Source organism: Rhinoderma darwinii, chromosome 5, assembly GCF_050947455.1.
Source record: "Rhinoderma darwinii isolate aRhiDar2 chromosome 5, aRhiDar2.hap1, whole genome shotgun sequence".
In the NCBI taxonomy this organism is placed as follows: domain Eukaryota; kingdom Metazoa; phylum Chordata; class Amphibia; order Anura; family Rhinodermatidae; genus Rhinoderma; species Rhinoderma darwinii.
The window spans coordinates 101,344,989-101,365,256 of record NC_134691.1 but is presented as its reverse complement, the minus strand read 5'-3'; the positions used below and the strand labels follow the sequence as shown (position 1 = coordinate 101,365,256).

General features: G+C 41.4%; 1 protein-coding gene across 1 annotated transcript in view; it reads right to left on the bottom strand.

The window, feature by feature from the left end:
* LAMA3 (laminin subunit alpha 3) overlaps positions 1 to 20,268 on the bottom strand; it is a 246,562-nt gene that overhangs the window by 214,909 nt on the left and 11,385 nt on the right. Inside the window, exons 3-4 of the mRNA XM_075826335.1 lie at positions 5,233 to 5,350; positions 2,274 to 2,392 (exon numbers count right to left, since the gene is read on the bottom strand). Coding sequence (XP_075682450.1) covers positions 2,274 to 2,392; positions 5,233 to 5,350 — 237 coding nt within the window. The remainder of the gene's footprint in view (positions 1 to 2,273; positions 2,393 to 5,232; positions 5,351 to 20,268) is intronic.

Below are 20,268 nucleotides of genomic sequence, written 5' to 3'. Positions count from 1 at the left end.
CCCCTGGAAGTCCCGAGTCTTGGGTCCCTGTCGTTCCCAGATTGGGTTCGCCCATGCCAGGGCCTTGCCAGCAAATAGAGACACGATGAAGGCGATCTTTGTTCCGGCCAACGGAAAAGCTCGGGCGTGCAGGGAAAAATGGATATAGCATTGGTTCAGAAATCCCCTGCACGTACGTGCGTCTCCATGGAACTGAGAAGGTAATGGCAGCGAGAACCGGGAATCCGGACCGGAACCACCAAGAGATGTAGCAGAAGGGTTGGTCGGAGGAGCTTGTATAGAGGCAGAAATGGAAGTAGCTAGCGCCCCTAGCTGCTGCGCCATGGTGCAGTAGAACAGGCGTGAAGATGCAGCAAAACACGACAACAGTTCAGCAGGGCAGTAGACCAGGATGCTACGGATACCACGGGAAACAGGATACAGGATACGGGTACGGGGAACACTGGGAAGCTGGAAGACACTTAGGAGACCATTTGCAAGACAGACTAAGAGAAACAACAACAACGCTCAGGCGAAGATAAGAAGGGCGGTGACCCTCTTATAGTTCAGGAATTAATGAGTTGATGATGATGATGGTTTTCAGGTGTGCGCGGTGGCCCTTTAAGAGCGGGCACGAGCGCGCGTGTGCACCCACTGGGAGACAGGCTCGATACCCGGAAGTGAGTGCCGGCGCCTCACAGGGGGACAACGCAGCACAGCAGCAGGACGTCCATGGCCGCGGTCGTCGAGGGTTAAGTTAGAATGACAGACTGCGGCCATAGACGTTACAGTAGGACACTATCTACAGAGGCTCTACGGGGTCACTATCTACAGGGGGCTATGAGGAAACTATCTACAGGGGGCACGGTGTGTGTGTGTGGGACACAGTGTATGGTACTATTATAATCAGGGACACAGTGTATGGCGCTATTATAATTAGACGTGCAGTGTATGGCACTATTATAGTTAGGGTCGTTGAGAATTTTATCTTCATATATAGGTGCAGAAATGTTTTAAAAGTGAGAAGCTGAAGACATCTGAGTGGCAAACTGCAGAAATGGGCTGTGGCCCGGAGAAGTCATCATAGAAGTCTGGACTAGATGGAGAAGAAAAGGTAAAAAGAACTAGAATCTGAGACGTCACCAGTGAGTCACTTAATGTAAATATTTATTCTGCCTCTAATCAGTAATGTAGTCACTGTATGATCTGTAGTGAGATGATGGGTGGTTTGTTTATGATAGGATTTTTTTTTTTGTGAAACAAAAACTCCCAGCATATCCTTACGATTGTTCGGGCCATGCTGCACCTATACGGAAGGGGTTGCACTAAATTGAGCTGTATTTGTGCTTGTGCTGTACAGAGCTTTGTTCTGGTGCTGTATATATGTAATGAGCTTGATTCTGGTGCTGTATTTATATACTGAGATTGTTCTGGGGCTGTATATATGTACTAAGCTTTGTTCTGGTGCTGTATATATGTACTGAGCTTTGTTCTGGTGCTGTATATATGTATTGAGTTTGGTTTTGGAGCCATATATGTCAGAGCTTGGTTCTGGAGCTGTAATTATATAGGATATATTTATAATAACAAAATTGCAGGGCAGATGGAGTCATGTTCAATTCATTGTATATTTAATGGGAACCTGTCTGGTAGTTTTAACCACTTGCACCACCACCATGCGGTAATACATGACCTGACAATATTTCCAAACATACTCCTGTATGTTTTTTCAGATGCAACAAAATCTATAAGATCAACTTTTAAAATGGGGCACATTATATGCTAATTACTCATTAAAGGGTCATGGGGCGGTGCCGCTATCCTGAAGTGTCACATAGTCCTGCCTCCAAACCCACCTTTCCATGTTTGATTGACATCCCCTGGCTGATACAACTTTCTCGGTTGCGCCATTACCTTGTACTACTTGGGCACGCACCGTGCAGCGAGGTGTACTCTGCCCGGCTTCATCGTTGCACCGTGCATGCCAGGGGAGTACAAGGCAACGGCGCATCCGCAAGAGTTTGAGGATGCTGGTAGTGATGTAGAACAGCCAGGGGATGTCAATCAAAATCTGGGGGGCGCCATTTCAATTTTCGCCTCAGGCAGCAGAAAAGTTAGAATCAGCCCTGCTGCTGTGACCACAAGGTGAGCAGGACAAGTATGTTCGTCCTGATGCGATACCGTCCTGCCGCTCATGACGAGAATACTTCAACAATATCAAAAACTGATTTCTGATACATCTTTAAAATGACTTCTCTTTGAAAACAAGAGTAACTAAAATGATATACCCTTACCTCTCCATTTTCAAGTGGAACAATTCGTGAGTATTCTGTTGTGCAAATAACGTCATCATCTCTAGTAATGGGCTGCTTTGCGTCCTTTCCAAAATGAAGTATGCAGTCATGTTTAGAATCTGGAATGTAAGGTGAGAAGCAAACATGTTGGAACCAATCATATGTTAAATTTACAGTCCTTGTGAAAAATAAAGCTTTGTCTATGTTTATTCCTCCCGTTAAGAAGGTTGGGCAAACCTAAGCAGAACCCTCCTTCCACTGGTCCGATAGCGGCCTTTATAGTACATACTGCAGAGGAATCATGCACTGCAATGATATTGCTAATAGTTTATTTTTCATTTGTAACTGCTTTTAGTGAGAAATGTTGAAGATACAAAATATACACAAACATATTTCATCTAAAGTTTGGTTGACAGAATGTAACTGATTACTGTAATTGGCCATTACTGTCCACATTTTGCCAAGACAAGTAAATATAGAAAGACACAATGGATCACGTTTTAAAGTGACCCCCCAGTTTCGACAGCCACTGCTCAAAATGTTAAACATAAGAAATTATGAGATTTTGTAAAAAGTTCATTACAAATGTCCATTTCCTGTAATTCCCTCTCTGTCATGATAAACTTATGGCAAAAAATTCTGATATCCAGGTGAATTCAGCCAAACAAATACCTGCCGGCCATCATACATATTATGAGATCTGCTAAAATGTATGGGGTATTAAAGGGGTTGTTCAGTTTCAGCAAATTAATGTTATTTTTTTGTATAATGAAAAGTTACACCATTTTCCAATATACTTTCTGTATAAATTCCTGAAGTTTTTCAAGATCTCTGCCTGCTGTTATTCAGAAGGAACATTCATTGTTTACTTGCAGTGGATACAATTTTGTCCATGATCATGTGATGTACACACAGGTGCTGGGATCGTTAGCAGACATAGCTCTGATACACATACTGTAACGAGCCATGCGCCTGTTTGTCCATCACATCATCGTGGACAGAATTGTATCCACTGAAAGAAAACAATGAATTTTCCGTCTAAATAACAGCAAGCAGAGATCTTGAAAACCGTGAGGAATTTAAACAGAAAGTATATTGAAAAGTGGTATAACTTTACATTATACAAAAAATAACATTCATTTACTGAAACCAGAAAACCCCTATAAGAGAATATCTAATTTGTGTCACAATCAGATATACAGTATAAGCATAGCAGAACAGTCAAGAGGCATTCCATGGGGTATTAATATATTATCTAGACGGGTGTCACGTGTGACACACTAGAGTTTATGGATCTCCCAGCTTTGCTCACTAGCCACATAGGCTAAAGCTAGCCATACTCATTAGATAAAAGTTGTCTGAACCTGTCAATTTCCGCGGGATCGGTCAACTATCTAATGTGTATGGAGTCTCCCAAATCTCCTCTGATGGAAGATGTCAGGTGAAAGAAACATTCAGCATGTTGGATTTCTTCCCTCTTCCTATTAAAAAAATTAACGTTGGAGTCAAGAAGAATAGCTGTCTGCCAAACAAGAATTAGGCTGACAGCTAAGTGCTTACGAGTGCGTGAAAAATACATGCCACTCGCAAAGCACACTGGTGCAAAACGCAACGCACACAGACAGATTTACGCGCGTAAATTCGTCACGCTCGTGTGAATGTAGCCTTAAAGGAAATATGGTGTTAACTACAACAAGTTCTGATAGGATTAGTGTTTGATCTTTTTTAACAAAGTATAATACTTGTTAATAACAAGCATTTTAGCCTTCCCATCTCTTTGATTCATATACCATTATATTCTTATTCAGAAGTTTGTTCTGTTGTCATAAAAACATTTGACCTGCCTTTGTGTAAATAGTAAATACAAGAAAAAATGTTGGCAATAGAATTATATTGAATAGATTAAGATTTTACTTGCATTCCACATTCACAAGGGACAACTAAGAGCACCGAGCCCTATAAAGGCAACATGCCAAGAAATTCCTCCTGGATTACGGGGCTAGAAGGTTCAACACCTGCACCGCACATCAGCTTATACTAAAGTCAACATTCAGGTTTAGTACCTACTGTATATTCTACTCGAATAAAGGTGAAGAGAAACATGGAATGTCCAGTAAAGGGGAAAAAATGTGGCACTCGGTTACAGAAATAAAGACTAATAAATATCTTTATTAAATATAAATATTAAAATATTTCCGCAAAATTCCAAACATAAATTGCATGATTTGATTTGATTGCCTCTGCAGCATGTATCATTCAATTTACATTATGCTATTATGTGCCACTAGAAGCATGTTGATCCTATAAGTTGACTAAGTGTATTTTTCTGACCGGTCTTTATATTATCTGGTCACCTTGTAGCCAATATTCATGGGCCCACTTGGCATCCCCAGCCATCATGGTTACTTATTGGTGAATTGACCATCTAAATAATACTGATGTGCATATGAATATACTTCATATGCACCATACATATAGCATTACATATTACCTTTTGATGCTCTATGAAATATTGATGTTCTTTAATGTATTGTAGTGGTGTGTACGTATATGAAATGTGACGCTTACTCTGATGCAGGATCACTTTATGAATTTTGATGAAATATTTAAATATTTATATTTATTAAAGATATTTATTACTCTTTATCCCTCTAACCGAGTGACAATTTTTCCCCCTTTTCTGGACACTCCCTGTTTCTCGTCCCCTTTATTCTAATTGAATCGGGAGGCTCCTTACCCACTGTACTGTGTTATTAGGGCCTTTTTGAGATGTACTTTTTTGTTTTTTGTTCAAATGATCTTCTCCTTGTAGTAAGAGAGCCTATAATGCAAACTTGGCTCTTGCATTAAACACACAAGTGTGTTACGAAGAATCCTATCAAATTGTACTATGATGACATAATCTGTTAATATTAGAGAGATATATAATAAATCTATAAAGAAATTGAAAATTACTTACTAGCAAAATATTGCCATGGGATATATGTGTTTCCAAAGTCAACTGATCGCTCAAGTACCCAAAGATCAGGCCGAGGGGAGTTGGCAAATTTGATGAGGACATAAGCAACATGGAAGACCTAGTGACACAACAATAAAGATAACAGTAAGAGAGCATATTTTATAGTAGATAATATATTATCAAACCATACAAACAGAGGTAAATGTGCCAGTGAGTTGATCATACCGTTGGTTGCAATTTTCTGCTTCATGTTCAGGGGAGTTAAATAGATACTTAAATAATTTAATTAAAGATAATGATACAAAAATTAAATTTGCAAAAAAGAATAACACAATAAAAGCAACAAAAAACACCAAACTTTATTAAAAAACAAAAACATCTCAAAATAGTAAATAACATATACATATTTGGCATCTCCATAAACATAACGACCCTTACGATAAAGTTTGCGCATTCTTTTAGGTTATTAATAAACATAATAAAGAAAATTATGTAAAAAGCTCAAATTCCAAAAAGAACTTTATTCAGCTTCTTTGATAAAAAAAAAAAAAAGTCTTGGAATGAAGGGAAGCAAAAGCAAAAAAAAAAAAAAACAGGACAAAAACAAGTGATGCCATAGCTCCCATATATGTCTGCTAAAAACTGCCAGGAGTGATGAATTTGGGATGAACTGAAATTAAACCAGTATCCACTGCCCCTGTACTAATTCATGTTCTTATTTGAGCTCTTTGTTAAATGTGGGCATACTACAATCACACTGCTCCTGACCTTCAAGCCGGCTCCAGATCATAAACCATTTACAAAGAGCTGCACATTTACTACTGTCCCCTGGCATGAACAACATTGTGAGCTCATTGGAGAAAAATGTTATTTTTTTCATATTACAACAAAGTGAAATTTTAAAACTAGTGGGTAATGCCAGCCAAGGGCTGAGAGAGGCTGACACAAAGTAGAGGGGGCACTTCAACAAGAACAGAAAATGCAAGGTGTGTGTATAGGAAACCATAGCGTGCAGCATTACATAGAATAAAAGTTTTATCTACATATTGCACTTGGGGTTATCGCTACAGATTGAGAGCAGAGCATATAGAGTTCTGCTATATAGTGCTGTCCTGTAAGCAACACTAGGGAAAACACAGAGACTCAGAGTGGGATCAGTAGACAGGGAAATCCCTGTACAAGCTTTGATGAAACCAGGGACTATAGACAGCACTTCTATATCCTATAGACCAAAGCCTCCCTATAACATCTCAAATTCTGCTGTTCAACTGTTACCTCATGTAATAATGCTGCTGACTCCCAACACCTTTTTCCTCACAGCACAGCCACCTGCCTCACTCAGCTTTACCATACACACAGCGTCAGACTAGTAGCTAGGCATTCCTTCAACCAGGAACCAAACACCCAGGACACATGTCTCGCCAGCCCCCTGTTAGGGTATGTTCACACACTGAGCCAAAACCGTCTCAAAATACGGAGCTGTTTTCAAGGGAAAACAGCACCTGATTTTCAGAAATTTTTTGAGCAACTCGCGTTTTTCGCGCCGTTTTCAAGCTGTTTTCAGGCCGTTTTTGGAGTTGTTTTCAATAGAGTCTATGAGAAAACGGCTCCAAAAACGTCCCAAGAAGTGTCCTGCACTTCTTTTGACGAGGCTGTAATTTTACACGTCGTCTTTTGACAGTGACGTGTAAAATGACAGGTCATCGGCACAGTACATCGGCAAACCCATTGAAAGCAATGGGCAGATGTTTGCCGACGTATTGGAGCCGTCTTTTCAGGCGTAATTCGAGGCGTAAAATGCCTCAATTACGCCTGAAAATAGGTCGTGTGAACCCAGCCTTAGGAAACGTCCGTCACTTTTAAGTTGTCTTGACTACTAGCTAAGCTTCTGAGTGGCCCTGGTTTGAGATGCAAAGCCAATCTCATCTCTCTGTCTGAAACCTATCAGAGCCAAGGGTGGAGTATTTGAGTCTGTTCAGTTTTCTCATTGATGCTTGTGATTTTCTTGTGTATGCATGTGTCTGATCAAGCTCCTGGTTACACCCTGAATCCCCTTGACTACTTGGACTCTTGGAACTGGACTTCGGCTTTGTCTTTGAATTTACCCTCTGCTCACTGATTTGCATATTCTGCTCATGGCTGGTTTTGACCTCTGCAACTCCTGGTATTCTTCTGTTTTGCGATTTGGACTTTTAGTCTCTCCTGGTTTGAACTCTGCTTGTTGACCACCGCTCTGGATTTCTGGTTATCCGTTCTGGTACTGCCTGCCAGTGCACCTCCTGCCCAACACCTTATTCTATTAAAGCAACCTGGGTTCTATGTGGCAAAATCCAACCTTCCCATCCGGCGGGCTCTGGTGAAGACCATAAAGTTGCCTTAGACTCTGCTGACCACAGTGGTGACGGACTTGAGGTAGCTGATTTACTTGTATGCTTGATCCACAGTCTCCAGCTGCCTTTGAAGGGAAATGCTGGTATAGCAATTCCATAAACGTTCACTCTGGGGAATTGCTCAAGTAGTGATTCCTTGACACCCCCCTTAACTTTGTCCCTGCACAGAGCACTGGTTCATGCAAGTAAAACTTCTCTGTTCCCACCCAACCGTCTAAATGCATTTCCCCAGGACCGCGTGAAACAGTCAGTCATAAATACAATATAAATTCTGGTCACCTTTAAAAATAATTCACATTTTTTTCTTCAAACTGAAGTCTGCATACTATTTCATTTGATAGAGCTGTTGGTTCTGCTGAAGTGCTACTCTTTTAGCCAACAGGATAGGAAGTTACAACCCTTGTCAAACATTTTGGAGGCTATGGAGAGCTGTTTGTCACCCAGTCAGAGAATATGCCGTTAAACCTCTGAATCCTAATCACATAGTCACAAACAGTGTCATCATTACAACCATGCATCAGGGGCTCGAGCTCTGGCTATTTTGCCCAGTGCCCCAGATCTCCCGATGACTGCCACCTTCAACGGTTTCCCCAAGACAAAAATACAATTGAATACTATAGTGTATGGCTGAGCAATCTCACAGATCGCTCACCACATGCTGCCACATGCTGCCACATGATGGTGGGTATACTGAATGTCCACAAGAGACACAGAAGACATAAACTTAATTGTTTCTTATTGTGCCTGAGCAGTGCATTATACTAACATGATGATGCCCTGCAGACAACCCAGGTGCACCCGATATTTGTCCAATATATGGTCATTGTATGGTGTATCATTTAGTTTCAGTATCGTGGTAATATTGGTGTTTGCACAGTGGTTTTTAATCCGCCACAGTATGGTGATAATATTAAGTCACTATGTGGTGATAATATGTACCATGGTATGGTGGTATCCAATCACTATGTGGTGGTATTACTATATGGGCACTGTGATATTATTTGGTCCTTGTATAGTGGCATTATTTAGACACTGTATGACTGTAATATTTAGAGGTATACTATTACATATAGATTACATTGTTTCTAATGGGTCAAATTATATGGACAGGGCTAATGCAGGACAAATACCTACAGATGCTACCTGTTATCTTCCCCTTCCATATCACATGGATAGTGAATACAGTGGTTATGCATTTAATGGGGCCATGCATACTGCTGTATAAAAGTATAATAGTATACAAAGATCTTTTTTATGTGGAGTTCATATAGAGAAAATTGCAGCGTGTTCCATTAAAAGGTGTATATTGGATTGAGTTTTCCCCTAGAAGCAATTGGTTCCACATTGGGCACCATATGGAGGCGCAGCTCTCTAACAAGGCATAGGTAGATGAGAGTAAATTTTAATCACTTCATCATGTATATAATAATTAGAAAGTTGGATTTCCTAATGAATATTCATTATTTCCTCAGAGCCATATTACATTTGGGCCATTACCCTGGAGACAGGCAGAGCAGGACAAGGGTGACACAGCTGAAGTGCCTTATTTCTGTGTAATCAGTATCGTAACCCGACAATCTGTAGAAGTGTAGATGGTGGATATTGATTTTTGATATTTAGAAAAAAAATATATATATTTTTTTGTTCTAAATAATTTATGTCATAGATAAAATTGACACTGTAGAGGTATAAATCTCTTTGTAAAAGAAACAAATATTTCAGCCTACAGAACAGCTTTCTACAATATTTTTTCATAAGATCTCATGCCAATGAAACACAATATAAAACCACAATTTTACATTCCAAAATCAATAAGAAAAATTGTAATTTAAAGGATGTAAACTATGCTGTATGTGGAGTATCAGGAATGGCTGCAGTTACAGGACAAATGTAAGCTGGACCTGATATTCCAGTAAATGCCAGGAGTTACACAAAACAGATATGTGGAATTTTGTGCTGTTATGTAGAAATTGCCAGTAAAATGCTAAATTCTATTTAAGGCAGAATTTAAGGAACATTTTAAAGGACAACAATTTTTTTTTGTCTTTTACAAGATCGGTTTTCCTTTGTTAGGTCTCATACACACGACCGTATTTTTGCGGCTGCAATTTATCCACATTTTTGCAGATAATTTGCGAACCCATTCTTTTCTATGGATTCATGCAAACGACCATGATGGGGGCCGCAAACCTGGACCGCAAAAACTCAGAAAGAGTCATTTTACAGTCTGGATTTGCGGATTCACCAATATTGGTGAATTGTTCTGGATCCGTGAGTACGGACGACACACAGATGCACAAAAAGGGTTTTTTGAGGTCCCATAGACCGCAATGAATCCGTGGTTTTGCGGACTACAAAACAAATGCGTTTGTGTGAATGAGGCGTTAGGATGTTTTTTTTGTGTTTTTTGCAGTATGATTTTTTATTTTTTTTTGCAACTGATCTAAACATATTAAAACATTGATGATAAACTGGCATCAATTTCCATCAGTTTTTTCAATCCATCATCTTTTACCCTTAATAAAAAAAAATAAACAGACCAGATCATTACTGATCCTATAAGGCTCTATTCACTAGCACCATTCTCCATTTTTTGGACTAGAAATTAATTAGGACCCATTAAAGGATCAGTCATCAGTTTTTTTTGTTACAAAATACATTCTGCAAAAAATGTCCATGGCTGTGTTCATATTAGTGTCATAGTTTTGATTCTTAAAGAAACATAACAACTATCAGATCCCTTACACATCCAATTACTTACAATGGGTCCGTCAGGCTTCTGTAGGGTTTCTTAAAGGGGTTATCCGACCATAACAACTTATCATCCATTCTGTTATTGTGGGATAACACCTCTAAAGGCAAAAATAGAGTTGTAGACTGCCCTATTTTTGCTGTAAAGAAGGAACGAAAACACGATAGAATGTAGAATTGAGTAGTGTGAACAGAGCCAGAGTATATTAAGTCACAATTCCGTTATTTTTTATTATTTTATTTTTCAGGTGTCTGTTGCTCTTTAATGAATAGAAAACCTGACAGAGATCCAATGGACCCATTATAAGTCAATTAAATCTGTTCCGCTACATTGATGCCAGTGTGAACAGAGTCTTAGTCGTATTCTGAAATATTCCTACATAGAGAAAGATTTATGACATTGCTTCCCTTTAGCTTTTTTAACATTCACAATAACAGTACATAGCAACAGTATGGGGGGAATTTATACATTTTTTCCGCCATTTTTCTGGCGTAGAAAATCCTCTAATAAAACCACAAAATGACGTAAATAATGGGGAAATCTACGCCAGCTATATATTTCCTATTCTGACACTCCAACAGCAGAAGAGGAAACAACTTTATTAAGAGGCGTGCGCATCTTTATAAATTAGCCATATCTTGCAGGCTTCATACGAAGTAACTCTGCCACTTGTCTGTATTTCTGAGTGTCTAGCTACATACTTTAATAGACATACTTTTATAATATAATGTATTATAATAAAATGCTAAATATGAGTCAGAGTTCATACGGTGAACTGAAAGCCTTCAATGAAAACTTATCAAGAATAAAGTACAAAGGTCAATCGTAATCTGCTTCTCACTTACTACGATGAGCCATAACCTGAGAAAACATTACAACATAGCAACCAGTACGCAGCAACAAAAGAAAGATGAAAGGACACCCCATGCAATTTTTTTCGTAACAAATATGGACAGATCAACATTTGACCCTTATTAAAACAGTATATAAAGATAAAGGTGATACAATTTAAACAAACAACAACAACAAATCGACTTTGCAATAATATTTAACCCCTTAATGACCGGGCCTGTTTGGGCCTTAATGACCAAGCCAGATTTGTTAAATCTGGTATGTGTGACTTTATCAGAGAATAACTCAGCGAAAGTTTTGAATATCCAAGTAATTCTGACATTGTTTTTTCGTCACATGTTGTACTTTATTTTAGTGGTAAAAGTAGACTGATACGATTTACGGAAATTAATAAAAAAATAGAAAAAAGACATTTTGTAAAAATTATCATTTTTCCCTATTTTTAACGGCAATATGTCACATATGTACATACATACTGTACAATTTTTTTTATTAAATATATATTTCCATCTCTTTACTCTATTTTGGCAGCACTTTTGAAAAAAAAAAATATATTTTTTGAGCAATTTAGAAGACTTACAAGTTTAGTAATAATTTTATACATTTTGAAGTACATTTGGTTTTCCTGCACCAAGCCAGGTTTTCAGAGGCTCATAGGTGTCAGAATGGTGGAAACCCCCACAAGTGACCCCATTTTGCAAACTAAACCCCTTAAGGTATTTATTAAGGGGTGTTGTAAGTATTTTGACCCCACAGTTTTTTTGTAAGAATTCATGCAAAGCAGGCGTAAAAAAATATAATTCACTTTTTTCATAAAAGTATCACTTTGAAGACCGATTTCTTTGTAAAGCGACCATGAGAATGAAGAAACACACCCCAAAATCTATCACCCTGTTTCTCCTGTTTTCAAAAATGCCCACATTGTGACCCTAATACATTGCCTGGACACACGGCAGGGCCCCAAAGGAAGGGAACACCCGGAGACTTTCAGGTCTCATATTTTGCTTGAAAATGTTTTAGGCCCCACTGTATACTTGGAGAGGTTTTGAACTACCAGAACGATAGAAACTCCCCATAAACGACCCCATTTAGAAAACTAGACCCCTTAAGGTATTTATCTAGGGGTATTGTAAGTATTTTGACCCCACAGTTTTTTGCTAAATTTAATGCATAGCAGGTGAAAAAAAATTAAACTTCACTTTTTTCATAAAAGTATCAGTTTGAAGACCGATTTCTTTGTAAAGCGAACATGAAAATGAAAAAACACACCCCAAAATCAATCACCCGGTTTCTCCTGTTTTCAAAAATACTCTCATTGTTGCCCCAATCTGCTTATTAGACGTGTGGCTGGGCCAAAAAGAGAGGGAGCACCCTTTGGCTTTCAGGGCACAATTGAATAAATTCTCGGCCCCATATCATGCATTTAGAGGCATTGAGCTGCCTGAACAAAAAAAAAAACCACGCAGAAATGACCCAATTTTAAAAACTAAACCCCTAAAGGTATTCATCTAGTGATGTAGTGGGCATGCGGACCAAACATTTTTTAAAGGAGGAAATAATGGGTATCATTTCAGACACTATGGGTATATAATGTTTTCTTCAAACTCTTATTACGTTTCCACATGAAATAGAGGAGACGTGGTAGAAGGTTATTTTGTTAGAAATACGCCACATTAATAAATGTGTGCGGCATACAGAAGAGAAGTGAAGCCGTGTATTCATAATGGATATATGTTGCTATAGACGTATTTGCCTGTACTTATGACTATGTCTTGCTGAAGAAGCAGTTGGTGCCATTATGATGTCATTGTGGACAGAATTCTGTCCTAATATAAAATCAGTCAGAGAGGAAAAAATAAACTGTACTGGAGTGACGGGCAATATCTTCAAACAAATGGAGGAAAATGTATCCAACTATGTTGCAAACTCGAGTCTGTTCACTAGATAGAAGAACACCTGCAGGGCTGTCATGACAAGGATTTTTTTTTCAGTGACTGGTTGTACAACATCTCTTTAGCTCCATCAATCCTTATGAGGGACGAATGTGCCAAGTGACGCGGTACACCATAACAGGCCCCTGCCCGGCAAGGTAGGAACCGCTATGTGCACAAAACAACCAATCACCTACAGAATATATAGAGGGTCAATGTCCAAAACCATCTATAGGAACAGTAAAGGATCACTAATTCCCAAAATGATGTCAGTATTTCCATAAGAACCGTAACAAAGCCCATGGTGTATTGATAAGGAACAGCTCAATTATTAGAGATCCTCCAAAAAAAAAATATCATGCCCGTATCACGGTACAGAATTAGGAATGTAACAGCCGTATGTGGCAGGACCTAGTCATAAGAAAAAGGAAATACATCCCCAATTTATTCTTGTAACCATTGCTAAAATGCACGACTTTATTTCAAGAACACTTGTGGGGTCCATGTTCTGAATAGACAGATGTGGGCTCCTGCACAATAAACTGTATTCATTTGTGAGTGATCAAGTCCAGGATTTAATTGTCCAAGAATTGTATAAAAAAAATCATAAAGGGGAAATTTAGTTTTACAGTCTGAAATAAATAAACCTCCCCATGAGAATCCCTCCCTCCCTTGGAAAGCCCAGAAACTAAACAAAAAAGTATGCATAAATGAAATTGACTCCCTAAAAAGAATCCCTCCCCACCCCACCCTTTTTGGTTTTCCCTAAATTATAGATAAAATTAATAATTAGAAACGGTGTGGTAGGTCTCAAAACAGGGGTAGTTGCACAGGCCTGGATTTGAAGGGTACATGAGGCAGTAAAACCGGGAATCGCTCCTCCTTCCGTGTTTACTGCACACCCAGCATCTCTTTTGGGGGTATCTTTGGTTCACAGAGGCAGGGACGGGGTGAAGGAAGTGGCGCTCAGTGAGCCTTTTGACATCCTCTGACTCGAAGGAGTCTCTAGGTGCGGGGGAGTCAAACAGGAGGTGCTCTATAATTTTCTCCTGATACTGTAGGAAACTGAGCGTTCCCTGGGTCTTGTAGAGCACATAGCTGTTATAAGTAGCCATTTGGATAAGGTAGATCGCTACCTTTTTATACCAGGCCCTAGTTTTGCGCTTGACCAGGTACGGTTGTAGGACCTGGTCAGATAGATCGACTCCCCCCATGAACTTGTTATAGTCCACCACGCAGACCGGTTTCCTCTTATCAGAGGTAGCGCCCCTCTCTCTTACTGCCACTGTGGTGTCCTCGTCCACGGTGGGGAGCATGTACACGTCCTTTTTGTCACTCCATTTGACAGCGAGCAACTGGTCACTTGCAAATGAGAGTGACGCACCCCTTACTAGTCGCCTGGACACCAGTCGTTGAGGGAAGCCGACTATTTTTTCGTACCGTCCCACAGGCCCCTGTATTCGCAGCATGGAGGGACTTATACAGGGGGACACTGGTGTAGTAATTGTCGGTGTACACATGGTACCCTTTTTGTAGGAATGGCACCATGAGTTCCCAGACAATTTTCCCACTAATGCCAATATCCTCTGGGCATCCTGGGGGGATTAAGGTGGCGGTCCCTGCCCTCATAAATGAAAAAGCCACAGGTGTAGCCCGTTGTACTTATAGAGTTTCACTCCGTATCGGGCTCTTTTGGAGGGGATGTATTGGCGAAACGATAGACGGCCCATGAAGGACATAAGGGACTCATCTACCGCTAGTTTTTGGCCTGGGGTGTATAAATTGAAAAATGAGTCACTTAGGTGGGAGATTAGGGGTCTCAGTTTGTTGAGGCAATCATAGGCTGGGTCACTTCTTGGGGGGATTTGTGTATTGTCAGAAAAATGCATGAAACGCATTAGAGTCTCATAGCGCGTTCGGGCCATAACGGCTGCAAATACAGGCGTGCTATGGATAGCGCTGGTAGCCCAATAGGAGCGGATAGAGGTTTTTTTTTACTATGCCCATGTTTAGGGTAATTCCCCAAAAATTTTTTATTTCAGAAACTGTTGTGGGGATCCATCCTCTGGCATAGCAAGACCTGGGATTTTGGGTGCCAAATTGCCTGGCGTATAAATTCGTCTGCTGGACGATTAGTTCCAGGACCTGATCGCCTATAAACAAATGAAAAAAATTATAGGGACTAAAATTTGAGACATCTGCGTTGATGCCTGGAGTCGCTGTAAATGGCAAAACTTGGGGGAAGAAAGCAATTGCAGGATCCCAAATTGCGGAAGGGACTGCAGTACTAGGCCCGTCTCCTGATGCTTCACCGCTGACCGTTGCGTCCATCACCATAGGGCTGGGGGTCCAGTGGCAGAAGCAGAACTTGTGTCGCTTTCTGAGCCAAGTTCTGCTTCTGACGCAGTGTCCGTATCACTGCCGGAACTGCTAGAGCACAGCATGGCGTATGCTTGCTCTGCAGAGAACATTCTGCGGCTTCTGCGGTTCATGTTCACCACACTAATAATTGTTTTTTTTTGTTTTTTTTTAGAAGACAAACAAAAAAACGGGGGTGATTACGTGTAATCTGGGGTGATTACTGGTAATCTGGGCTAATTACGGGTAATCTGGGGTAATTACGGGTAATCTGGGGTGATTACGGTAATCTGGGGTGATTACGGGTAATCTGGGGTGATTACGGGTAATCTGGGGTAATTACGGACAATATTCGGATAATATCGGAACACTGGCGAGTAAGTATGTGGTGTATTTTACAGTATAATACAGCACAAGATTTGTGTAGTATCTCTCTCTCTCTCCTCTCACAGATCAACTACAGTGAGAGGAGGGAGGGAAAGAGCACAAATCTTGTGCTGTATTTTGAAAATATGGGACTATGGTCACTGTGATAGGTATATCACAGTGACCATCTGATCAGGGACCAATTATAACGGTCCCTGATCAGTTTCTATTTACAGGCAGAATAGCTGCCTTTCACTGACAGCGCGTGCGTGCGCCATTTTTTTTACATTTTCCCGGCGGTTGGGGGGGCACGATCGGGGGCCTAACAAGTAGTTTTTTATCTCCTCTCACCAAACATTCATGGTGAGAGGAGATAAAAAGTTAGATTTCACTGCTGCACTAATTGTAACGGCGATCGCCGGTATTAGTTGAATACCGGCGTCGCCGGTTTGGGGACCGCAAACAACGGTCCCCAGACTGTGCTCCAAGCCCTCAGCTACCTCTGGTAGCTGAGGGCAGGGAGCTATCCCTCTGCACGGCGCCGCAATCTTAATTAGATTGTGTGCGCATGCGCGGGCGCCATTTTTTTTCTCTTCCCGGCAGCTGCGGGAGGAGAAGAGAAGGGGGGCACGATCGCGGGCATCGGAGGCCCTTCAGGTTAGTTTTTTATCTCCTCTCACCAAACATTCATGGTGAGAGGAGATAAAAATGTTAATTTTCAACCGCTGCATTAATTGTAACGGCGGTCGCCGGTATTCGTTGAATACCGGCGATCGCCGGTTTGGGGACCGCAAACTACGGTCCCCAGACTGTGCTCCAAGCCCTCAGCTACCTCCGGTAGCTGAGAGCAGGGAGCTATCTCTTTTCACGGCGCCGCAATTTTATTCTGATGCAGTGCCGTGAAAAGGCCTATGCATCAGAATAAAGCCCGTTAGTGGCCGCCTTGAAAAGGCGTATTGGCGGTCACTAACGGGTTAAACAAACAGTTCACAGACATGCCATTTCCTTCTGTATACAATGATTGGCAAAACGGAGCAGCACAGTAACAACTTTAAAAATATATGGAAAGAGCCTCAAAAGACCTGACTCCGAGGACTCCAATCCATCCAACTCAATAGAAAATGTCATCTTTGAAATATATTTTTTTTTTTTACTATTTGAACATTCAAGAACATTTAATTTTCCCATTCTGCTTTAAACTGGGAGGAGATCCAATGCCTACAATTTTTTCTTCCATCAAACCCAGTGCCCTTAAAATTGCCAATTTATAAATGTATTTGTAAATATCTGATTAGGTATGCCCAACATACATATTTTAAGGTCCATTGGTATATATACACTTCATAAACCCTAAAGAAGCACTCTGGCTTTTTTTTTTTCGCTGTAGGATACAAGGAGTCATGCTGAAGATCACTTGACCCAACTGCAGCGCGGAACGGAGTGGTTACCCGTTACAATCCAGCACCAGGTAAGCCAATGCACATGACTACATTGCACTACATTATATTTGCACATGCGGGGGGTTGGAGTGTTTCGTTAATTTAATTCTCCTTCATTTACTCCCAATATCTGTATAGCTTTGGGCAGTTCAATTGTAAATGTACTAAATCCCTCTTCAGTTTCTTACATTTAGGGCATGATTCATTTTTTAGTATTTAATCTTATATAAGAATTCCGGTGTTTGGTATAATTTATGTATGGCATAAAATTTAGTCAATTTTAAGCGGAAATAATATTACAAAGCCATATATGGACAGCGATTTAAGGGGATTCCACAGAGTCCTGGAGCAGAGCCTATACTAGCACTCTGCCCGGGACTCCGCTCTTGGGAAGACCCTGACAACACTGTCCATATATGGGCAGCGATATCAGGGAATTCCACAGAGTCCCGGAGCATTATCCCTATCCTCTGACACATTTTCAACCTCCCTATTCCACTTTTCCCTATTATGATTTTTTAATTCATTTGGCTGGTTTTCTATTAAAAACCTGTACAGTCTGGAAACCCCATCCTTTTTAACCTTATTTTTCAATAGGCTATCAAAAGCTTAAACTCATTCATTATAAAGTCAAAAGAGGATTTTTCTGCTTTAATAGCACATTTGAGTTATATATATTGGACTAGATATACTGTATATTTTTCCGGACGATCAAAATCTATTCTTAGGCCTCACTACCAGAACATACATTTTGGTTATACTCATTACCTCTAATAGAACATCTACTAAAACATTGTAATGTATTAAATTTGGGAAGTTTATAATTTTCCCATAATGGAGACATTTTCAGATGACCTTTACCTACCTCCATTTGCTTACTTCATACTTTACACCAGGGGTCTCAATCACACAGCCCGCATGCGGCCCCTGGGCCTGTCATCTGCGGCCTGCGGGACACAGAACCGCTAGTACAGGCTCTGCTCCGGGACTCTGTGGAATTCCCTGACATCGCTGTCCATATATGGACAGTGTTGTCAGGGTCTTCCCCAGAGCGGAGTCCCGGGCAGAGCGCTAGTATCGGCTCTGCTCCGGGACTCTGTGGAATTCCCTGACATCGCTGTCCATATATGGACAGTGTTGTCAGGGTCTTCCCCAGAGCGGAGTCCCGGGCAGAGCGCTAGTATCGGCTCTGCTCCGGGACTCTGTGGAATTCCCTGACATCGCTGTCCATATATGGACAGTGTTGTCAGGGTCTTCCCCAGAGCGGAGTCCCGGGCAGAGCGCTAGTATCGGCTCTGCTTCAGGACTCTGTGGAATTCCCTGAAATCGCTGTCCATATATGGACAGTGTTGTCAGGGTCTTCCCCAGAGCGGAGTCCCGGGCAGAGCGCTAGTATAGGCTCTGCTCCGGGACTCTGTGGAATTCTCTGACATCGCTGCCAAATATGGACAGCGATGTCTGGGGCTTCCCCAGAGCTGTAGTCCCGGACAGAGCGCTAGTATAGGCTCTGCTCCGGGACTCTGGGGAATCCTCTGACATCGCTGTCCATACATCGACAGTGATGTCAGGGTCTTCCCCAGAGCGGGAGTCCCAGTGATGTCAGGAGCACAGCTGGAGTCCCAGGAAGAGCCTACTAGCGCTCTGCTTGGGACTCCAGCTCTGGGGTTGCCCCTGACATCCATGTCCATATATGGACAGTGATTTCAGGAGCAGAGCTGGAATCCCAGGTAGAGTGCTAGAAGCGGCTCTGCTCCGGGACTCCAGCTCTGGGCAAGCCCCTGACATCACTGTCCATATATGGACACATGTCAGTGACTTCCCCAGAGTTCGGGCGCAGAGCCTATACTAGAGCTCTGCTCCGGGACCAGGAGGATCCCCTGACGTCACTATTTATGGACAGTGACGTCAGGGGCTCCAACAGCAGAGGAATCCCCAGCCAAAGCATCGGCAACACTCTGGTTGGGGATTCCACTCCTAGAGAGAGCCCCAATGGAGCTATCTACTTGGGGTGTGTGTGGCAGCATCTGCAGAGGGCACTGAGGCAGCATCTGCAGAGGGCACTGTGGCAGCGTCTGCGGAGGGCACTGTGGCAGCGTCTGGGGAAGGCACTGTGGCAGCGTCTGCGGAGGGCACTGTGGCAGCGTCTGCAGAGGGCACTGTGGCAGCGTCTGCGGAGGGCACTGTTGCAGCATCTACGGAGGGCACTGTGGCAGCGTCTACGGAGGGCACTGTGGCAGCGTCTATGGAGGGCACTGTGGCAGCGTCTACGGAGGGCACTGTGGCAGCATCTACGGAGGGCACTGTGGCAGCATCTACGGAGGGCACTGTGGCAGCGTCTAAACACTGCCAACTGAGCCGCCGGACTGAATTTAGCGACACTTAAACTGGATAACTGGATTGTTGAAATAAGCACGTGGAGAATTCTCTCAAATTTTAAACCTAGTGGTATTATTATAGTAATGTAGTGTTATAGTAGTTCAAATAACTAAGTGATTAACAATAATTTTGTATTGTATCATATTTGAAAGCAATGCGGCCCGTCAACTTCCCATTTTTTCTATATGTGGCCCACTTACCCGGCCGAGTTTGAGATCCCTGCTTTACACCATAAATAACTCATTTTTCTTTAAACTTGAAACCACCGTGTTTCTAATAAACTATGAACGGACCACTCCTTATATACCAATTTACCATCTCTTTCTAGTAGTGCCCTTATTATATTCTTATTTCCTAGTATAAAGTAAACTGCTTGTGCTGCAATTAAATAAATATCCCATTTTGGAAGTAATAATACACCCTTCTTAACGTCTAGCTGTAAATATTTCCTACACTCTAGATACTTTAGTCTTCCACACAAAATTTGACATAATCCTATTTATTAAGGAGAAAATATTTTCCCTCAGGCACCCTGGGCTTTTTTTAAGTACATACAGTACATAAATTGTTGC